Raw genomic sequence first — 20,058 nt, 5'->3', positions numbered from 1 at the left:
GATGCAGGGGACGCGGGTTTGTGCCCCGGTCCGGGAGGATCCCACATGCCGTGGAGCGGCTGGGCCTGTGAGCCATGGCCGCTGAGCCTGAGCGTCTGGAGCCTGTGCTCCGCAACGGGAGAGGCCACAATGGTGAGAGGGCTGCGTACCGCAAAACAAAAACAAAACTTAAGTTTCTAGAGTAAAAAAAAAAAAAAAGAAAATACTCCTCTGCTCCTAAAGTTGGAGATAAAACTGGCTGAGATCTGAAAACCACTTTGATTTTTAAAAAAAGTTTTAACAATTTATAAGCAAGTTTAAGTACCTCTTGCCCTAAAAGAAAACAACAAATTATATATATATGATTTGAATTCATAGCATTACCGATAGGCTATTGTGAAATTATGAATTTTGGGTTTAATACAACTCTACTCAAAATCCTAATATATTTTTTTAAACATTAAAAATGCTTCTATAAAATGAAGCATTTTTTGACTAGGGCCACATGACAGTGTGTCTCAGAATGTTCTGCCTGATTAATATGCTACTTAATCTGCAGCTAGGAGAAATGAAGGACAGAGAGAAAATGAAGGGGAAGTGTGTCTGTCGGGCAGCGAGTACGGATCAGAACTCAAGTAGAGGGAACAGCATGTGGGAAGGCAGGTGCACAGGCTGACTGAGGAACTCAAAGAAACCCAGTGCACAGAAACAGTGAGAAAAGGGGAGCAGGCAGGGGTCCAACCGTACCTCATATGTGTTAAAATATATCTGACCACCCTAATCCTATGTCTGTTAGAAAAGAATGAAAGAATAAAAGAACTCTGACAAAATTCACAGAAATTAAACACACTCACACATACATACATGAATATAGAACTTCACATACTCTATGCATCTAGCAAGGCCTAATATTTTTATTTGGGGTTGAGTCTAGCCAACCACACCTTAAGGCCACCTGTGTAACCCTACTGTGTTTTAGGGTTATTCCCTAAACCTTATTCCTATCAGAAGGCCTTGGGCAACCCTAGCCCTGCATCAGCATTTCCCTGGCATTTAAATTCACAGATTACCTATGGGGCCGTCTCAACGTGACTACAGGATTCCTAAGCAGGGCAAACTCTGGCATTTACTGACCCCAGCAAAGTTGCTTTCTAAGTCATCTAATCATATCCCCATCCTTACTCTGTGGCTCTGATCCTTTTTTTCACTGAACTTTATTTTACTTCTGGAAAGCAAAAATACAAGAGAATGGAACAAATCATGCTACAAAAGTAAATTACTTCAGGGCTCTTTAAAACAGTGAGATCTTCATTTACTTTAAGTACAGTTCACTTTTATAATTATTAAATTAATGTAAGTACGACCTCTCTCATATAAGGTATTCCTGTATATACTACTTGTTTTTTAAAATTTATTTATTTTATTTATTTATTTTTGGCTCCACTGGGTCTTCAGTGCTGTGCGCGGGCTTCCTCTACTTGCAGTGAGCGGGCTTCTCTCTGCAGTCAGTGGCTTCTCTTGTTGCAGAGCACGGGCTCCAGGCGCGCAGGGTCAGTAGTTGTGGCGCACGTGCTTAGCTGCTCCGTGACATGTGGGATCTTCTTGGACCAGGGCTCGAACCTGTATCCCCTGCACTGGCAGACGGATTCTTAACCACTGCACCACCAGGCAGATTCTTAACCACTGCACCACCAGGGAAGCCCTGTACTACTTGTTTTAATGAATAAATCAGTGATACTCGTATAGTTTTTCCTTTATTAGTCTAAATATGTTTCTGTGAATGTAGCAAATCTAAGGTGTTCAGCCAAACCTGTGATGTCAAAACTTAAGAAGGAGAGACGGGATGATGGATAAGCAGCACCCAAATCTGTTTAACCCACTGTTTAAGCATGTCTGAACGAGCAAATCTAGGGACAGTCATCCAGTTCACAAGCTTCATTAAATAAGGATACACACCTCTAACACATATTGTTTAAAGAGCATCAACTGCCAGACACAAAGGCTCAGACAACTAATGTAGCAGGTTAGACTCCTGATCTGAACACCCAGCAGGCTGGCTTTTACTTACACTTATAGAATCTGGCAGCGACATAGCCTGCAGGAGTGCCCAGCAGCACCCATAAGACCACAGCACAAGTCATCAGTGCTCCTCTGTTTGCAGGTGACAAAAATCCCAGGCAAGCAAAAACTAAAAAATAAAGTTATGAATTTTATTATGGTTTCCTTTGAAGTGACAGAAGACCCCTCTCATTTTTTAAACAATAAACTAAATACAACTTCATGAAAATATGCTCTCTTACCAGGCAACCACACTGAAACTTAGTAATATTTAAGGCACTGTATCTATAGGATCACACATAAAGCAAGCTCCAATTTGGAAGTTTCCTGTCAGGGTCCATAAGACCTCACCTTTCCTGTTATCAGCGGAGGCTCACTGGATGCTCATGAGTGCTTTCAGCTCTTCTGAGATTCAAGCACAGCTTTTAAAATTAACATCAATAAAAAATATTCCCACCATAAAATATTCTCACTTTTTGTGCCTTTTAAAAACAATACAGAGTCCTCTGGGGTGAAAAAAACCTTATAACATTAAAACATAAAGAGATAAGACAGAATTTAATCAAAGAACAAAACGGGAAAAAAGATTTCATAGTACTATTTGCTTTGTGAACACAAGTTACTGAAGGGCTTGGTCAATGACTTGGGAAATTCTGGTTCCTACCTTTATTCAGCTAGTTCGTTTTATTTGTTCTTCCCTATATAACCCTCCCAACTAATAAGAAAAGTACTGTCTTATATTTATAGCAATTCCTAGCTTTAAACTGCAAGTCAGAAGTTCTGGTTTTCTCAGAAAGAAATCCAAGAACAGATGCAGGTGGCTTTCTAATCCCAGGAGCACCAAAGTTCCCAGTGTTTCCCCTGGGTGCACACAGCCAAGCACACACCATTGCACACCCTCTGATCAGCACCAACTGAAGAGGAGAAACTCACAATCGATGACAGGAAACCAGACAGGGTAACTTTAGACGGTCTACTGGAATTTCAGCTAAGGTGCACCCCCCACCCCCAGTTCCTCCCAGGCCTGAGAAATGGATTGTTCTGAAGCAAAACAGTCCATATTCGAGCAGTAAAGGGAAACAATCCCTATCACTTTCTAACCTAGGCTCTCTGAAACGTTCCTTCCTTACAAGTTCACTTTCTAGCTGACCCCAACGAAGATCGGAGAGGGGCAGAAGGCAGCTCTCAATAAAATTTTAAAGCAGAATCTTACCCTCAAGCATCCATTCTGCTCTAACACCACCTCAGCTCTCTGGGGATTCTGTGCAATCGCCTGTGTCCAAACCTCTTTCATGACTCATTTTCCCAACGCACCCTCTTCAGTGTAATATACTGACAAATGCTAGCCTCATCCATCACACCGGCATCTCCTTATCTAAGTTGTTAGTAGATAAATATGTTCTAGTTAGTCTTCAAACTGAGCCGAAAGGTGCAAATCAGTAAACCCCAAACGTATTCAGGTGCCAGACATCTGGCATTGATAATTCTCTTCCCAAACATTTATGTGGTTAATTGCATCATAAAAACTTAGAACAATTTTACTAGTAGAAAATGATTATAGTATTAGGTATTTAATATGCAATCAAACATAAGAACAAATGTTTGCTAAAAAAATTATTGAAAGGTCAGTGGTTTCTGAATTCTTCTAGTAACATTCGTGTGTTACTGTTCATCAGTAGCACGCAACAATAAAGGAAATATGGGGAAACGAATGCATAATTCAGAAAATTCTTTTCATAAACATTTTTTTCTCTTCTAACTAGGAAAACTGAAAGACCATGGCATTAATATATTTCCAGAGAATAGTCTCAGAGCTACTCCTGCAGCTGATGAATACCTCTAAGGGATTTCTATTTTTAAAAAAAGAGAAGAAAAAGAAAAGCCCTAATTGACAAAACCTTAATAAAATTTCTGAATTTTCAGGTGGCACAAGGAAGAGAGACTTTTTGTGTAGGAAGATCTTTCCTGAACATTGCTAGAGAAAGAAAGAGGTCTTGCTTCCTAAATCCTGCCAAGATGGAAAGGTCTACAAAGAGCTTCCTGTCCCATCCCCTTCTCCTTTCTCTCTCAGTGGAAGCCAAGAAACCTTACGCTCTGGTGGGACAGGATAGTCAACCTGCGTGAGCCTGCTGCCCAGACTCAGACCCAGATGGTCTTTGAGGATCTAGTCATCTGCAGCTCCAGTGCTCCCACAACAAAGTCCTGGTCTCTATGCAGCTGTGAGGGAGACATGAAGAGTCAACTTCCGGCACAGCTAACCTTGCCCCAGGTCACTTATGGCCAAAGCACACAGATTCTGAGAACCAAGACGACTCTCAGAAACAACCTAGCCTGGCTACAACTTAGGAAAACTGGATTTCAAATAATTATTTAGAGAAGTAATTTCTACTTTGTAATTTTCACTTAACACTTACATAGAGTCACGAAAGTCATAATTAAAATCTGTGTCCCTGATCCCAGGAAGACTGACAGCAGCATTCCTTTTCTTGGAGGACGGAATATATCACCATGAACTAGCTTCCAGCCAAATTCTTCCTGGGCATCCTCCTAAAAAGGGAATAAAATCGTTTAAGTGCCATGTGGTATCACCAAGAAAACTAGACAGTTTTGTTCACTGTTGAATATGCGGATATGGAAATTAAAAAAAAAACCTTACAAATGTTAATATTTATTTCAGTTTTGAAGTATAAAGCTTGACTCATGGAGCTTTATATAGCTTTCTTGAATTATTTTGAAAGGAATGTTGTGTGTTAAGGTCTATAAATATAGTTAGTGAGAAATTTTAAAAAGAAATACAAAGATAATGTGATACCTAGTTCTCGTCTAATAAGTCAAGCTTTATGATCCAATTTGATGGCAATTTTAAGTCATACTCTATAGTCTTCTTAACCTACACTTACTAATCTCCAAAACAAGCAAATGGTATTAGGTCTCATAGCTATTTTGCTTGTATAGTAGGCTTGGCTGTGAAAATATTAATAAGCTTGTGTCACCAGCCCAAACTGCTCCCCTATCTCCAGACACACATACACACCTGCCTAATCAACAGCTCCACTGGGTTGTTTAATGGACACCTTGAACAGAATTATCCACAGTGGAACTGATTCTCTCTCCCCACCTCTACCTGCTCTACCTGCACTCTCCCTCAGTAGATAAAAGCTCTATCCTTCCAGCTGCTCAATCCCCAAAACCTTAGAGTCATCCTTGATGCCTCCTTTTACTTTTTTCACACTTCACATACAATCCTTTAACAATTCTTACAGTTCTAGCTCTAAAAGATATCCACAGGATCCACCACTAGCCCCTGGTTCAAACCATCCCTTCTTACCTGGCTCTCATGGAATTCATTAAACTAGTCTCTGTTTCTGCCCTTGTCTCCATTCAGTTGATTCTCAATACAGAACCAGAAAGATCCTTTTAACTAATCAGGTGGTTCAGACCAGAAACGTGGGGTCATTCACTGGCTTCTCTCCCTCTTCCACCCTCTCCAGAGTCAACTGGTCGATCAGTCAACTGGTCGATCAGCATTCTATCCTGAACACCCTCTGTATCTATCTGCTCACTTCCCTACTTCTTCCCTGCCACCATCCCCTATCTCTGGGAACTCTCTAACAGTCTCTTGACTGGTCTCTGTGCCTTCAATCTTGCCCGGCTCCAAACGATTCTCCACATAATGTTCAAAGCGATTTTCCTAAAACATGAATCTGGCCATGTCACTGCTGTTTAATATTCTTCAACAGCTTCTCAATGACCTTCAGAATGCACAGCTTAGAAGTCCTTCAAAATTTGGTCCCTGGTATTTTTTCAGCCTCCTCACTTAACATTTCATCCAGGGTACATCTGTATCCCTCCCCCAAATTCCCACTCAAATTTCTATCTTTGCGAGCAGTAGACAAGATTTAAAAACTAACATTCTAGTATTTTATAGTTTCACATTTTCACTTAGATCATTAATCATTTCAATAAAAGCAATAAAGTTGGAATCTACCTTATTTTTTTTCTAGATGGCCACCCCCCCTTATCCAAAACTATTCATCAAATCTATTTTTTCTTTGTTGATACACTTTTGTTAACCTCCAAATTTAGACTCATTATTATTATATATAGAAAATATTTACTTGGAATTTCTTCACCAATCCTCCTAAATCTCTCTTTAGGATTGTTATTTATTTACTTTCTACTAAAGTATTTCTATAGTAATTCCTTCAGGTCTGACAGACTGATTCACTGCTAAAGTATTTCTACAGACATTCCTTCAAGTGAAGGTCTGTTTGTGGTCAACTGGTTTTGTTAGTCTGAAAAAGGTATTTCACCTTCATTTTTGAAAGACAGCATCTCTGAGTACATGATTCTATGTAAATAGTTAATTTCTCTCACTACCAATTTAAAAATATTATGTTTTGAGCTTCCATGGCCAATTTAATTGTTTTTCCTTTGCAGATGTTCACTCTTTTTCCCCTCTGGCTGATTCTAAGATCTCTTTTCTATGGTGTTCTGTGGTTTTGGCCAGTTGATCTAGGTGTGGATTTCATTTTATTTATTCCTTGGATATATTGTGTATCCTTTATCTATGGATTCTTATCTTTCATCTGTGCTGGAAAATCGTTAGCTGTTACTTTTTCATATATCTTATACTCTGTAATTAATAATCTTAATGTCTGAAATCTTTGGGACCTGGTGTAAATTTGTTGTTTATTGTAAATTTTTGTGAATTTCTCATTAATAGATCATACTTTATTGACCTTAAATGGGGGGAATCTTGCAAATCCAAATTTGAGAGACTTTCCTTCAGAGTATTTCTACTCAATTCTGCTGAGAATCAGAAGGCATTTACTAACCTAGAACCATTTTGCCCCCCTTCAAGAATCCAGGCTTAAAACACAGGAGATCGAGGTTCACCATGACCCAAGGTTTAACGTCCCAATTGGTTAAAAACTTGATATAAGCACGGGCCCAAAGGAGAACTTCAACTTCTCATGCTTGTAACTGCTTCATGCTGTGGCCTCACTCAATTTGGGGGGATGGGGTGGATCTGGGGGAGTCCTTGGATACCTTTTTTTTTGCTTTTTTTTTAACCTATCATAAGCCCAGCAATGAATCAAGTCTGGTACATCAAGGGCTAATTTGTTTATTCATTCATTCAACAAATATCTGTTGATCACCAACTATATGCTTGGCACTGTTTAAAACACCAGAGGCACTACAGTGAGTATAACAGGAAAATTCCTCTTCTCATGAGTACACCTTCTCATTGGAAAGGCAGACAATAAACAAAATAAGTAAAATATATAGTACTCTAGATGGTGATAAGAAGTATGGATGTGGGGTGTGGGTGGAGAGGATGTAATTTTAATGGGATGGTGAGGAAGGTCTCACCGGGAAGATCATATCTCAGTGAAGACCAGAAGCACGTGAGGGAGCTCTCTGAGGGATGAACACTTGAGGAAGACAGAAAAGCAACTGTAAAGGCCTGGAAATGGGAACCCACCTGAGGTGTCTGAGGAACAGCAAGGCAACCAGAGTGGCTGGAGCAGAGCTCCAAGAGCTACTGCAGAGCCTTCTGGGCCACTGTAAAGACTATGGCTTCACTGAGTGCAGTGGACGTCACTGGAGGGCCGTCACTGGGAGCGAAATGACCCTGAACAGGGTCTGATGGCTATGATAAGAGACTGGCAGGAGGGAAAGAATGGGAGCAAGCCTGGAAATAGGGTTTCCTGGCCTGTACCCCAAGGCCACCTCCGTACAAATAAAGAAAAAAATTCCATTAACTCAGCAATTATTTGGAATTGTCAATTATGAACAGAGTATTGTGAAATTATTTTAATCAAATATTTAATAAGGCATACAATCAATAAAATCATGGAAAAGAAACTGTGGAGTACAAGTGCTAAAACGCTTCTAAACGTTAATATGTTCTTTTTTCTAATTAGAGAAGGACAGAGAGATGGGGGAGCTAAGAAGCTGGGGAAGAGAAAACAATGAAAATCTGAGTTTTATGTATTCATTACAAGTAGTGATTCTTGTGGAAATTTTGTTAAAGAGCTGCTAGGAAATTAAAAAGTATAAAATGTAAAACATTATGCAACTTAAAATGCAAATAAATGAAGTTGAGGCATTAATTACTTTGAATCCACCAAAAGGTTGAAATGATAAAAACTCAGTTAAAATTAATTTTAAAAAATTAAACATACACACATATAAAAATTGCTTGGGAGCTATTCTACTCAACTTTGCTGTTTCACAAACGGAATGTCTGCTGGAAATAGAGACTGTGACAGAGTTGATGGCACGTAAGTGAAAAGGGGGCAGAGCTGGAGCTGTGCACCTGCACCCGTTCTGCACCCTCTACTGATGCAGATGAGGCTATGAACAGTTCAGCTCTGAGAGCTGCGGTCACTAAATTTCTACAGAAAACCAATCCTTAAGGATCATTTTCTTATTTGAAAATGTGAATTCAGGGTAACTTTTGAGAAGAATGTTTTAAAAGCAGATTCCGTCTAAAGCTATTATTTAAATTTTTTCCAAAGAAAAAATAAAGACTATCCTTGGCAGACCAAAGAACAGTTCAGATGTCTCACTCACCGTAGAATCCATCTGATTATATCTGGCAATATCTTTATGCAGCGTCCGTAGCATAATCATAGCCACCATTCCAGACAAGAAGAGGACAATGACCAAGGAATTCATGATGCTGCAGAAATAAGCATGTTAGGATTAATCTACAGCTTAATCTTCGGAACAGCAAAACTCTTTAAAAACTATTTATTAACATTAAAACAGCATTAATCAAATTAAAAACTTGACCTAAAATCCAACAAATTCAATGAACTGTGTTCTGCTACACGGCCTTCTAGTGGATACATAACTGTATGTACTTATCATAATATAATTTTGTGGTCTGTTGAGAACTAGAATTTTTTTTCTCCACGGTCAACATTAATAACTACTGTGCCCAAATTAGGGCAACATAAGCTGCAAGGATCAATGGACTGGTCTGTACCCTCAAGAAATCTACTGAAAAACAGTTACTCAGTAAATTAATGAGTATCAAAAAAGATTAGTCAGTAAAGTAGGAAAAGGAGAGTGATGGCACCATGAACAGCTCTCTAGATAAAAGTTTTGAGTCATGCTTAGAGAATAATAATAAACAGTCGTAACAGCCGCAGCGGCTTGTCTATTGAGCCCTCTTCCGTGCCAGGTAAGGTGCTCAAATGCTCTGTTTCATTACCTCCTTCAATCCTCAGAATAGTCCCATGAGACAGGTTATTTCTAGATAAAGAAATGTACTCTGAGAAACTGGGTGATCTAGCCTGACTCACAGCAAGTGACTGAAAGCCAGGACTGAATCCAAGTCTATCTAATTCAAAAGCCCAGCGTTCTGAATAACTGGAGAATCAGAGTGAATGGGATGTTCAAAGGGACAGAGAATAAAATAAGGACAGAGCATAAAGAAGATTAATTCTATACTCTTACCTAAACCACTGAATGTGGGTATGAGGCATAGATTCCAGAATGTAGTCCCATCTAGATGCCCATCTGATATTCTTATCTTCCTAGAGGGATTTAAAAACACACACACACACTCTTTAAATAAGAATTTGCCAATGAAGCATATTAGGAATCCAAAAATTTCCATTCACAGCTTAACATTCCAGTCAATAGATACAATTCCTCATTATCATAACTTGGGTTAGTCATGAGACTTATGAACCTAGATTTACTCAAGTCTCAGGAAAATTAGGATAAAATTAAGCAGTAAATAAAAAATAAGAGTTCCTAAAAGTATCTAGTTACTTGTATTTTTTTAGTCTTACTTTAAATCTTAATTAGCAAAGGCTTATTTTAAATGTCAAGATTTAGAGCTTTAGAGTATTTAATTATTTTCAGAAAATTGAGTGGAATAGCTTATTCTTTATTCTCTTTGATGCTATCTATCTACACCTATGAGACATCTAACCAGACCAGAGTCATAACCTAGGTACCCCGAGCATCTGGCAGGTGCCACCCACATTGAGCTCTTAATACCTAGAAAGAAATATGTGCAATTTACTGCACCAGGCTTGCAAAATTACACTATTTAGGGACAGTAAACGTCACAACTATATTGGATTGCCAAGATAGTTTATTAAAAATAGAGGTGGAATATTGCCCAAGATTCTCATAAAATGAACTTTTACTTTCCTCCTAAGAAAACACTCCCTTGAATTACCTAAGAACCTATATAGATTATCTACCATCAGGAAACTCTCCTTTAAGCTTACACTCCTGATTTTAAAAATGGTGTTCTTTGACGCTTTCATACCATCCTTCATGCCTAATTTCTACCTTTTGCCTTGTTTGTATCTCTTATGGCTTAACACTTTTAATCAGGCTCAGTTCTCCAATTCCCCATACTTCTTATTTAAACGAAGACTTAGTTTCGAGGGCAATTATGCTGCCTGGTGCACTGACAAGCTATTCCAAAAATTAACTCATTAAAAGCTTATCTATTTGACAAGCTAATCATATTTTTAATTAGTTTAAGTAATATGAATTTAAAATCAATTTCTGAGTTATACTGAAGATAAAAATCACACTCACCTGGAAACTAACAGAATAAGTATAGGCAATTCTGATCTCCCCAGAAGCCTTGTTACTTATATCCATGGGGGGTCCAGAGCAGTCTGTTTTATCTATATGGGTATGCTTGAAGCTGTGGGAAGAAACATTTTGGCAAGATGCTGATAAAATAGTTTTTTAAAATGGAGTAAAGGTTAGAGGTTTTGTACGTATTTCACAATGCTGCTGATAGTCAAAAGTGATTCATATCACACTGAATAGTACAAATATTTACTTCATATAAATAAATGGCTTAGTTATAAGTGTACAAAATTGTTACTCAAAATAAGAACCAAACTGGAAAACATTACTTGAAGAGCATTAAATAATCTTTAAAGAAATCAAAACAAACACTGAGGGAGTTTAAATTAACTGCCATCCTATTATGGCATGCATTGCTTTACCACTAGTGGCACAAGAAAATGGCTATATCAGTTGGGTGGGGGAGTGGGGAGTCATGGAAAGAAAAGAATACTCAATCAAAGAAGCATCTCACAAATAACTGAGGAGTACTTTAACACTAAAAAAGCTGACAATTTGAAGAGATGCCCTTTCAATGACTTATCACATACTGGCATCTAACACTGCATGGAGACTTTCGAAATGACACACTAATCAGCTCATTTGGGCCTCTGAAAGACGCAAATATCTGAGGTAATGCTTTTCCACTGTAAAAGGGAACATGGTCCTAACCACTTATGTTCTCCATCCCAAGCTGACACAGAAAAGCTGTCAAAAATTGACTGAAAAACAAAACAAAAAGGCACCCTGGCTACTTACCATGACAGGAAAATAAATATTTGTATGGTTTCTCTGGGCAACCCATAACTCAATAACAAATCATGCTAAAGGAAAGTTTTAGTAAAATCAATTAAAATACCAAATTATATGCCAGAATACTGATTAAGGAAAAAGTTAATTGGTCCCAAAATATTTATTCTTTGGGTCTAAATTTCACTTACAGTTATTTATTTTTATCTATTGTATAATTACCTTTTTGGTTCAAGTTTAGCAGCCACTAATCTTGCTCCCATGGATCCAGTTTCAACAACATGGTAGTATATTTTGATGTCAACATGGTTAAAGATGTAAAATGTATCTCTTTCATGGAATTCTGACTGTGGAGCAGAACTTAAAGTTAGTGGTAGAAAACTGGCTATAAAAGTGTCGAAATATAAAATTTTAAAATGAGCCAAAACAAGTAAGAAAATTTGAACTTGGACAGAATTTTAATCCTTCCCCATAAAAATGTGTAAGTTTTAAGTTTAAACTTTTTTTTTTTAATTGTAGTTTTTTTTTTGCGGTACGCGGGCCTCTCACTGTTGTGGCCTCTCCCGTTGCGGAGCACAGGCTCAGAGGCCATGGCTCACGGGCCTAGCAGCTCCGCGGCATGTGGGATCTTCCTGGACCGGGGCATGAACGCCTGTCCCCTGCATCAACAGGCGGACTCCCAACCACTGCGCCACCAGGGAAGCCCTATTTGTAGACTTTTTGATGATGGCCATTCTGACCTTTTTGAAGTGATACCTCATTGTAGTATTTTGATTCTCATTTCTCTAATAACCAGTGATGTTAAACATCTTTTCACGTGCCTACTAGCCATCTGTATGTCTTCTGTGGAGAAATGTCTATTTATGTCTTCGGGCCATTTTTCTGATGGTTTGTTTTTTGTTGTTGTTGAGTTGTATGAGCTGTTCATATATTTTGGAAATTAAGCCCTTGTCAGCTGCATCATTTGCAAATATTTTCTCCCAATCTGTAGACTGTCTTTTCAATTTGCTTATGGTTTCCTTTGCTGTGCAAAAGCTTATAAGTTTGATTAGGTCCCATTTGTTTATTTTTGCTTTTATTTCTATTGCCTTGGAAGACTGACCTAAGAAAACATTACTACATGAGAAAACATGTCAGAAAATGTTTTGCCTATGTTCTCGTCTAGGAGTTTTATGGTGTCATGTCTTATAAAGTCTTTAAGCCACTTCAAGTTTATTTTTGTGTATGGTGTGAGGGAGAGTTCTAAGTTCACTGATTTACATGTGGCTGTCCAGCTTTCCCAGCACCACTTGCTAAAGAGATTGTCTTTTCTCCATTGCATATTCCTGCCTCTTGGTTGAATATTAATTGACCATAGTTGTGTGTGGGTTTATTTCTAGGCTCTCTATTCTGTTCCATTGATTCATATGTCTGTTTTCCTGCCAATACCATGCTGTTTGGATTTCTGTAGCTTTGTTGTATTGTCTGAAGTCTGGGAGAGTTATGCCTCCATAAGCTTAAACTCTTTATAAGCCAAAACTAACTGGCAGAGGTACAAATTACACTTCTTTAAAGTTTTAATTTTTACATAAAACTTTAAAAGTACCTGACAAGACATCTCTTATTGTCTAGCTTTTCCCTTAGAAAATAAAACAAATAAAATTTAAAATATTATATGTTATGAGCATGCTAAATGTTACACATTTTAACACTTTTCCTCCATGCAAGTTTAAAACTTCAGAATAAACCAATAACCTAAATTATTCAAGAGTCCTTGGTCAACTCTCACAAAAGCATTAACCAAATAACCAGTTTCATGATCGAGCTCATGCTAACTTCTACTACCAGGTCATATTCATTAAGAGATTAAATCAGGTTGACTTTATTATACAAAATTTAATATATATCCCCAATAATTTTGATTACTTTCTAAATTAATGTCTTCACTTTATTATTTTATTTTTTAAATTGTAAATGAATGGCCTCAAAGATTGATACCTTTTAAAAAAGGTATAATATCAAAATTTTACAATACAATATTCTTTGGACTTAAATTCGCAATACAAATTTCATGGACTTATTATGATGTCTTTTTGGCAGTCAACCATGAACTTTTTTTTAATATGTAAGATTTATGAATTTAACTTTTAACAGAGTCAGAACATACAAAGTCCTAGCCCATAGCATAGTGTTTAGCATATAAGAGACACTGCCAGTAAATGTTAAACTGAATCTGAATTATTTTAGTTCTAGAGTTATAAATTGTTAATCTGGCTTAAATTTAAAGACTAGGTATGGTAATTCCCTGGTGGTCCAGTGGTTAGGACTCAGCGCTTTCACTGCAGCAGCCCGGGTTCAATCCCTGGTCGGGGAGCTAAGATTCTGCAACCTGCATGTCACAGCCAAAAAAAATAAAAAAAGGACAGAGTAGTTGTCCTTCAGAACATCTGAACTGCACTCATTCAAAGAATATAACAATTTTTGTCCAGGTAAAGATTGACTCCTTCTACCAAAAAGCCATATTTTACAAAATAGCATAGGGTTAGTTTATCACAAACTTACGTTAATAACACAGGCATCTTTTGCATGGCCTTTATCTGTAATGTAACAGCCAATAGGAAATCCAGGATTACAGAACCTCTGACCATCTTCAACATCATAACACCATGTTACCGGCATATTATCCACAATCCTATGCACAGAAATAAAAGTCAAGTTAGAAACCACCAAACGTGACTAAGAATTACTTCCCAAATCTGTGTCAACACTTTGTAAAATTTAAATGTCTAAAACTGCCTTAAGGTGTCAAAACTACAATCAAAGAATTTTGATAAAATGTGGTACTTCATAAGTAATAGTATTGTGCCAATATCTGACACACTGTAGTGGGAAAAAAATCTCTACACCTTCTTTGAAAGGGAGTAAATAAATTAATTTACTGCGATCGCTAATATAACAATACCATTATCTAGACACCTAAGTAAATTTACCCTCAGCAAACACTCAAAAGCTCTAAATAGGTGCAAAGCAATATATTTAGTTCCTTGGGAACAGTTTATGGAATAGTATAGAAATAAACGTCTTTTATTACTCAGGCAATTCAATAAAAAGGAGAAGAACATAACTGCAAGATATAGGGAAATATTCAACTTAAGGGCCACGCGAAAAAGTGAAAATAATAGCATCATCTATTAAAACCGTGTAAATCCAACTTATGTCTAAAAGAAATGCTGCTATAAAGTTAGAGAAATAAACCTTTCAAGTTCTATAGTGAAAAAACTTTTTTTAAAAAAAGGATGAAAGTAAAGAGTAAAATTTTGTAGTCCTGTATAATTACATTAAAGTGCGAGCATGGGGTCTCCTATGCCCAAACCGCATCACAGGATACAAATTTTAAAAATTACTAAAAATATACTAGCTGTATTACAGTCATAAGACAACACTCCAGGGCATGTTTTATTTGTGAATTAATGTATGCCTTAGGAAGTAAAATTATGATTCTATATTCACCCAGGGTGTACGTTAATGACCTAATAAAACATGTCTTGTCACACTTAAATGCTATTTAATAGTACCCAATATACTAAATTTTAGAATCACCTACACTATTAAGTTTATTATTATTATAGCCAGCAGGCTAGTAGTTCCCATGAAAAGACTAAAATATCAGAAGCATGAAAACCATGTTATATAATATAAATAATTCAGATTTTTTGGAGGCCTCAAGAATCAGTTAATTGCTTTAATTTTTTAGATAGACAATGAAGTTCAGTCAATTAATATATTCTAGCAATATATTAATTTTAATATCTTTACACTATCATATTAGAGAGAGTACTACATAAAATTATAGTGCTAGTTACAAAATGAGAATTAAGGGGCAATTCAGGGTTTTTTTTAAAGGTGAACATCCTAAATTTATCATTTATATAATGCCTTGACATAACCTTTGCCTGGCTGGAAACAAAAAAACCCCAACAAACCCTTGGAAATAAATGAAAGAAAACTGAAAGAATATAATTTTCAATTGCTGCCTTGCTAAGTTGGGAAGTAGTAGCTATGGAAATTCATAACACCAAAAATATTTAAAAATTCTATTTTCAATCTGATATAGTGAAAAAGAGTATAAGAAGAGGACTCAAAAGGTTAAAGGTCGAATGACTGGCCCCAGTTTTTTACCATTAAGGACTGCCTTCCATTATTTCCCTCTACCCTCATGGGCTCCATCTGAAACACTTCTGGCAGTCAAGCTTCATTTATTAATAACTCAATTTTCCCAATAAATTAATTTCTAGAGTTTCTGATGAGAATGGAATAACCCATGTTGCCACAATACACTCCAAAAAAAAAAAGAAGTGCAGCCAAAAGCAAAGAAACTTGGTATTTAGGTTATTCTACATAGTTTTTAAAATTTTTATTTTTATTTTTTTTACATAGTTTTAACATAAGTTAATTTACACTATCTAACTGGGGTTTTGAATTTTTGAAAATAGCACATCATGCCCCTTTGCCAGCCTACTGGGATCCAAGATTGGCACTCACTAGACTAAAATATCTTCAAAGACCCCTCTCTGTCCAATAAGCCAGAGTCTGGCGGTTTTATGGTACTAAAAAAATTTAAGTACTTTGTTAACTAGTTAAATAAATTACACTTTTATAAATAAAATGTCACAAAGACTTGGAAACTTAGGCAAAAAGTATAGTCACAAAACCTGCAGAGTAGAGGGAATTCAAGTGTCTGCTGCTGGTATCAAAACATTAGTCAGGGGACTTCCCTGGTGGTGCAATGGTTAAGAATCTGCCTGTCAATGCAGGGGACACAGGTTACAGCCCTGGCCTGGGAAGATCCCATATGCCGCGGAGCAACTAAGCCCATGTGCTACAACTACTGAGCCTGAGCTTTAGAGCCCGCAAGCCACAACTACTGAGCCCACGTGCCACAACTACTGAAGCCTGTGCGCCTAGAGCCCGTGCTTCACAACGAGAAGCCACGACAATGAGAAGCCTGCGCACCGCAACGAAGAGTAGCCCCCACTCACCACAACTAAAGAAAGCTTGTGCACAGCAACAAAGACCCAACACAGCCAAAAATAAATAAATAAATTTATATTTAAAAAAAATCTAGAAACATACAGGAGAAATAATAGTGCTACCTCTGGGGAGCAGGATTAAAGAAGTTGAAGGTAGTAGAAAACACTGTGTACAATGTTTCATATTTCTAAGGGTTCCTGCTATTTTATCTCTGTCAACTCTGCTATCTATGCTTAAAATCAAATTACATAGTAAAAATGTCTGAAGCCAGCCAAGGACGGAAATATACTCAACTAATGGTTCACATAAATGCATCAATATGAATCAAATATTTTCTAAATGTGTAATGAACTGATTTAAGGACTAAAGCCCATTGCCTAGAATTACCAGACTGTATATCTGTGATACGGCTTAGATTTTTTGTTAATGGATTCAGACCTAAAATCATAAACTTTTCTGATTCAACTACAAAAATCACTATCCGGGCTTCCCTGGTGGCGCAGTGCTTGAGAGTCCGCCTGCCGATGCAGGAGACGCGGGTTCGTGCCCCGTTTCGGGAAGATCCCACATGCCGCGGAGCGGCTGGGCCCGTGAGCCATGGCCACTGAGCCTGCGTGTCCGGAGCCTGTGCTCCGCAAATGGGAGAGGCCACAACAGTGAGAGGCCCGCATAACGTAAGGAAAAAAAAAAAAAAAAAAAAAAAAATCACTATCCACCAGCATTGTTCCAGTTTATTTTTTAAGGCAGAATTGTTTAAGTTTGCAACTATTTTAAATTATTCTTCTTGTTATTAAGCATCTTGGGATCAAAACAGTACCTATGTTAATTGCATCATAAATAAGTTAAAAATATTTCTAAGGGGCTTCCCTGGTGGCGCAGTGGTTGAGAATCTGCCTGCTAATGCAGGGGACACGGGTTCGAGCCCTGGTCTGGGAAGATCCCACATGCCATGCAACTAGGCCCGTGAGCCACAGCTACTGAGCCTGCGCGTCTGGAGCCTGTGCTCCGCAACAAGAGAGGCCGCGATAGTAAGAGGCCCGCGCATCGCGATGAAGAGTGGCCCCCGTGTGCCGCAGCTAGAGAAAGCCCTGGCACAGAAATGAAGACCCAACACAGCCAAAAAAATAAATACATTAATTAATTTAAAAAAATATTTCTAAGTACTTTATTGTCAGGAATCTACTGAAGAAGAGGTGCTTCTATTATCTTTAAGAGGAAGACTCTAAACAGGATTCTAAGAACAGAGGGTAGAAGAGAAAGCTAAAAATCACCCATAGTGGGCTTCCCTGGTGGCGCAGTGGTTGAGAATCTGCCTGCTAATGCAGGGGACACGGGTTTGAGCCCTGGCCTGGGAGGATCCCACATGCCGCGGAGCAACTAGGCCCGTGAGCCACAACTACTGAGCCTGCGCGTCTGGAACCTGTGCTCCGCAACAAGAGAGGCCGCGATAGTGAGAGGCCCGCGCACCGCGATGAAGAGTGGCCCCCGCTTGCCACTAGAGAAAGCCCTCACACAGAAACGAAGACGCAACACAGCAAAAATAAATAAATTTTTTAAAAAATCACCCATAGTGACCTAAAGAGTCATTCTTTCATTCAGTCAACAAATGGACAGCTGTCAGAGTAAATGGAGGTAGAAGGGGTGAAAATGAGCCTTAAGGCTCATAAGGACTGAGCCTTAAATATGATTTTGAAGGCTGGAAAGAACAATTTTAAGCAAAGAGAAAACACCAAGGAAACTTTTCAATTACTGATGAATGAGAAATGTATCCTGAGTTACATTAACTCAGCAATTAAGTAGTATTCTCACAGTAGCTTACAGGAAAAAAGCTCTTGGCTTTACCAGAAACCAAAGAAATGAAGACATGGAGGAGACTTTCAAGTTCCTGTTAGCACTGAGGGTCAGATGAGAAAGAAGCTGACGCAAGTGTAACAGGTACGTTTCCTTCCTTCTAACAGAGCCCTGCTATGAGAGACTCATTTCTATGTGGTTCAGTTGTATTTTACCCAGGTCTAGCCAATCAGAGTGAATCACCCTAATCACAGACTCGTTCATGAATGGGCATGTGACCCAGGGTTGCCCCTCTCTAGGACTTTTTTGTTCTACGTGTATGGAGGGGAGGATGGGGAGAAACCAAGGAGGCAAGAGGGAATGAGAGGTTCCAACAATCCTACTGAGCCACAGGATCTGGTCATGTCCAAACTGATATCAATGGTTCTCACCTCCCTGAGTGAGGGCAAACAGGTCTATCTGAGATAGTGACAGGACAAACATTCAAGAGGAAGTCTACAAAGATAGTCTTCCTGTTACCACCTCCAGCACCTTACACTTTTTGGAAGAGGCAAAACATATGTAAACCATGACCACCAGAGAATACAGGCATTTGTTGGCAAAATTATCTGGAAGAATAACAATTGGTTATATTTGAAAAGTTGGGTTTTCGAGACCCTTTTTTAATACTGTTTGAATATTGTACAGTAAGTAAATACTCCTGGGGAAGCAAAAAAAAAAATGTTTAATGCTTTTTGATTATGATGCAAACTGGTAAAAACATTGTTAATGTTACGTCATGTTTATAAAATAAAAAACAGATTACACAAATTACAAGTATTTTTATTGGAAGTAGATGCTATTTCTCAAATATCAAATGAAAGTTAAATTTTGTTTTCCTATGGTCTTTTTCATGGCCTGCAAGTATAAAATAACAGTATTTTTCTAGAAGACTGATCCAGGTCCTTTCCCAAGGCATAAATATGCTCCTTTTAACTATGTATGAATAAAAGAAGTGCTCAAGGAAATAGGTCTGTGTACCTAAACAAGTACCAGATATTACAATAATCTAAGTGCAGAAAATGATGATACTTTAAGCTGTCAACCTTAGTAATCCTCTGGCAAATAAAAGTCACTACTTCATATTACTAATAACAAAGAAAGGAAATAAATTAATTTGCTATTTTTATAGAATCAATGAAGTATTTACACATTCAATGAAACAGAAGTTTCTTCTTGAAAAGGAAAAAGCCCAAAATCCCAAATCTCCACGTCTTACCAGTGATGTTGATAATTCAGTAACATGCTTTTTTTCAAGAATTCTAACTTTTGTTTGTCTTCAGCTTTCTCTGTATGGTATGTTTTTGTACAAACAAGCTTACAGGTCTCCTCCTTATTAAATGTAAACTGTATTAAAATAAAGTGGAAAGCAAATTAAGAAAACATATCCAGGTCCTTCATGCCTGTAATATAAATAGAGTAAAAGCACTGGTCTCCTTAAATTACTTAAGTGCATTAATATTGATAATAAACATATAGAAATTCCTCACAGATCAAGCAGATTTAAATTTCAATCTTATTCTGTTTCCTAAAAACCTAAGTCATCAATTTTCTTTTAATAAGTAACAGTTTTTATTTTTATTTTTGATAATTTCAACCAACCCATCTCTTAAATATAAGTGAGTCCTAGGAGGGGAAAATACCCACACGTAGAACAAAACATCAGTATCTCCATAATAATGTCCCCTGGTAATGTTTTGGAAATTATGGATTTGAAGTCTTTCTATTAATAAACAGGTAAGGTTTTATGTCTATGTATTATTCATTCAGTGGATATTTGTTAAGTGTCTCCTATGCACCAGGTGATGGAGG

General features: G+C 37.6%; 1 protein-coding gene across 1 annotated transcript in view; it reads right to left on the bottom strand.

The window, feature by feature from the left end:
* TM9SF2 (transmembrane 9 superfamily member 2) overlaps positions 1-20,058 on the bottom strand; it is a 57,925-nt gene that overhangs the window by 17,061 nt on the left and 20,806 nt on the right. Inside the window, exons 5-12 of the mRNA XM_007467223.1 lie at positions 19,466-19,593; positions 13,948-14,077; positions 11,629-11,753; positions 10,618-10,729; positions 9,511-9,590; positions 8,620-8,728; positions 4,452-4,584; positions 2,048-2,167 (exon numbers count right to left, since the gene is read on the bottom strand). Of these exons, the coding sequence (XP_007467285.1) occupies positions 2,048-2,167; positions 4,452-4,584; positions 8,620-8,728; positions 9,511-9,590; positions 10,618-10,729; positions 11,629-11,753; positions 13,948-14,077; positions 19,466-19,593 (937 nt within the window). The remainder of the gene's footprint in view (positions 1-2,047; positions 2,168-4,451; positions 4,585-8,619; positions 8,729-9,510; positions 9,591-10,617; positions 10,730-11,628; positions 11,754-13,947; positions 14,078-19,465; positions 19,594-20,058) is intronic.

The sequence above is a fragment of the Lipotes vexillifer genome, unplaced genomic scaffold (genome assembly GCF_000442215.2).
Source record: "Lipotes vexillifer unplaced genomic scaffold, Lipotes_vexillifer_v1.1 scaffold291, whole genome shotgun sequence".
Taxonomy (NCBI): Eukaryota; Metazoa; Chordata; class Mammalia; order Artiodactyla; family Lipotidae; genus Lipotes; species Lipotes vexillifer.
This window is presented reverse-complemented; position numbering and strand designations above follow the sequence as displayed.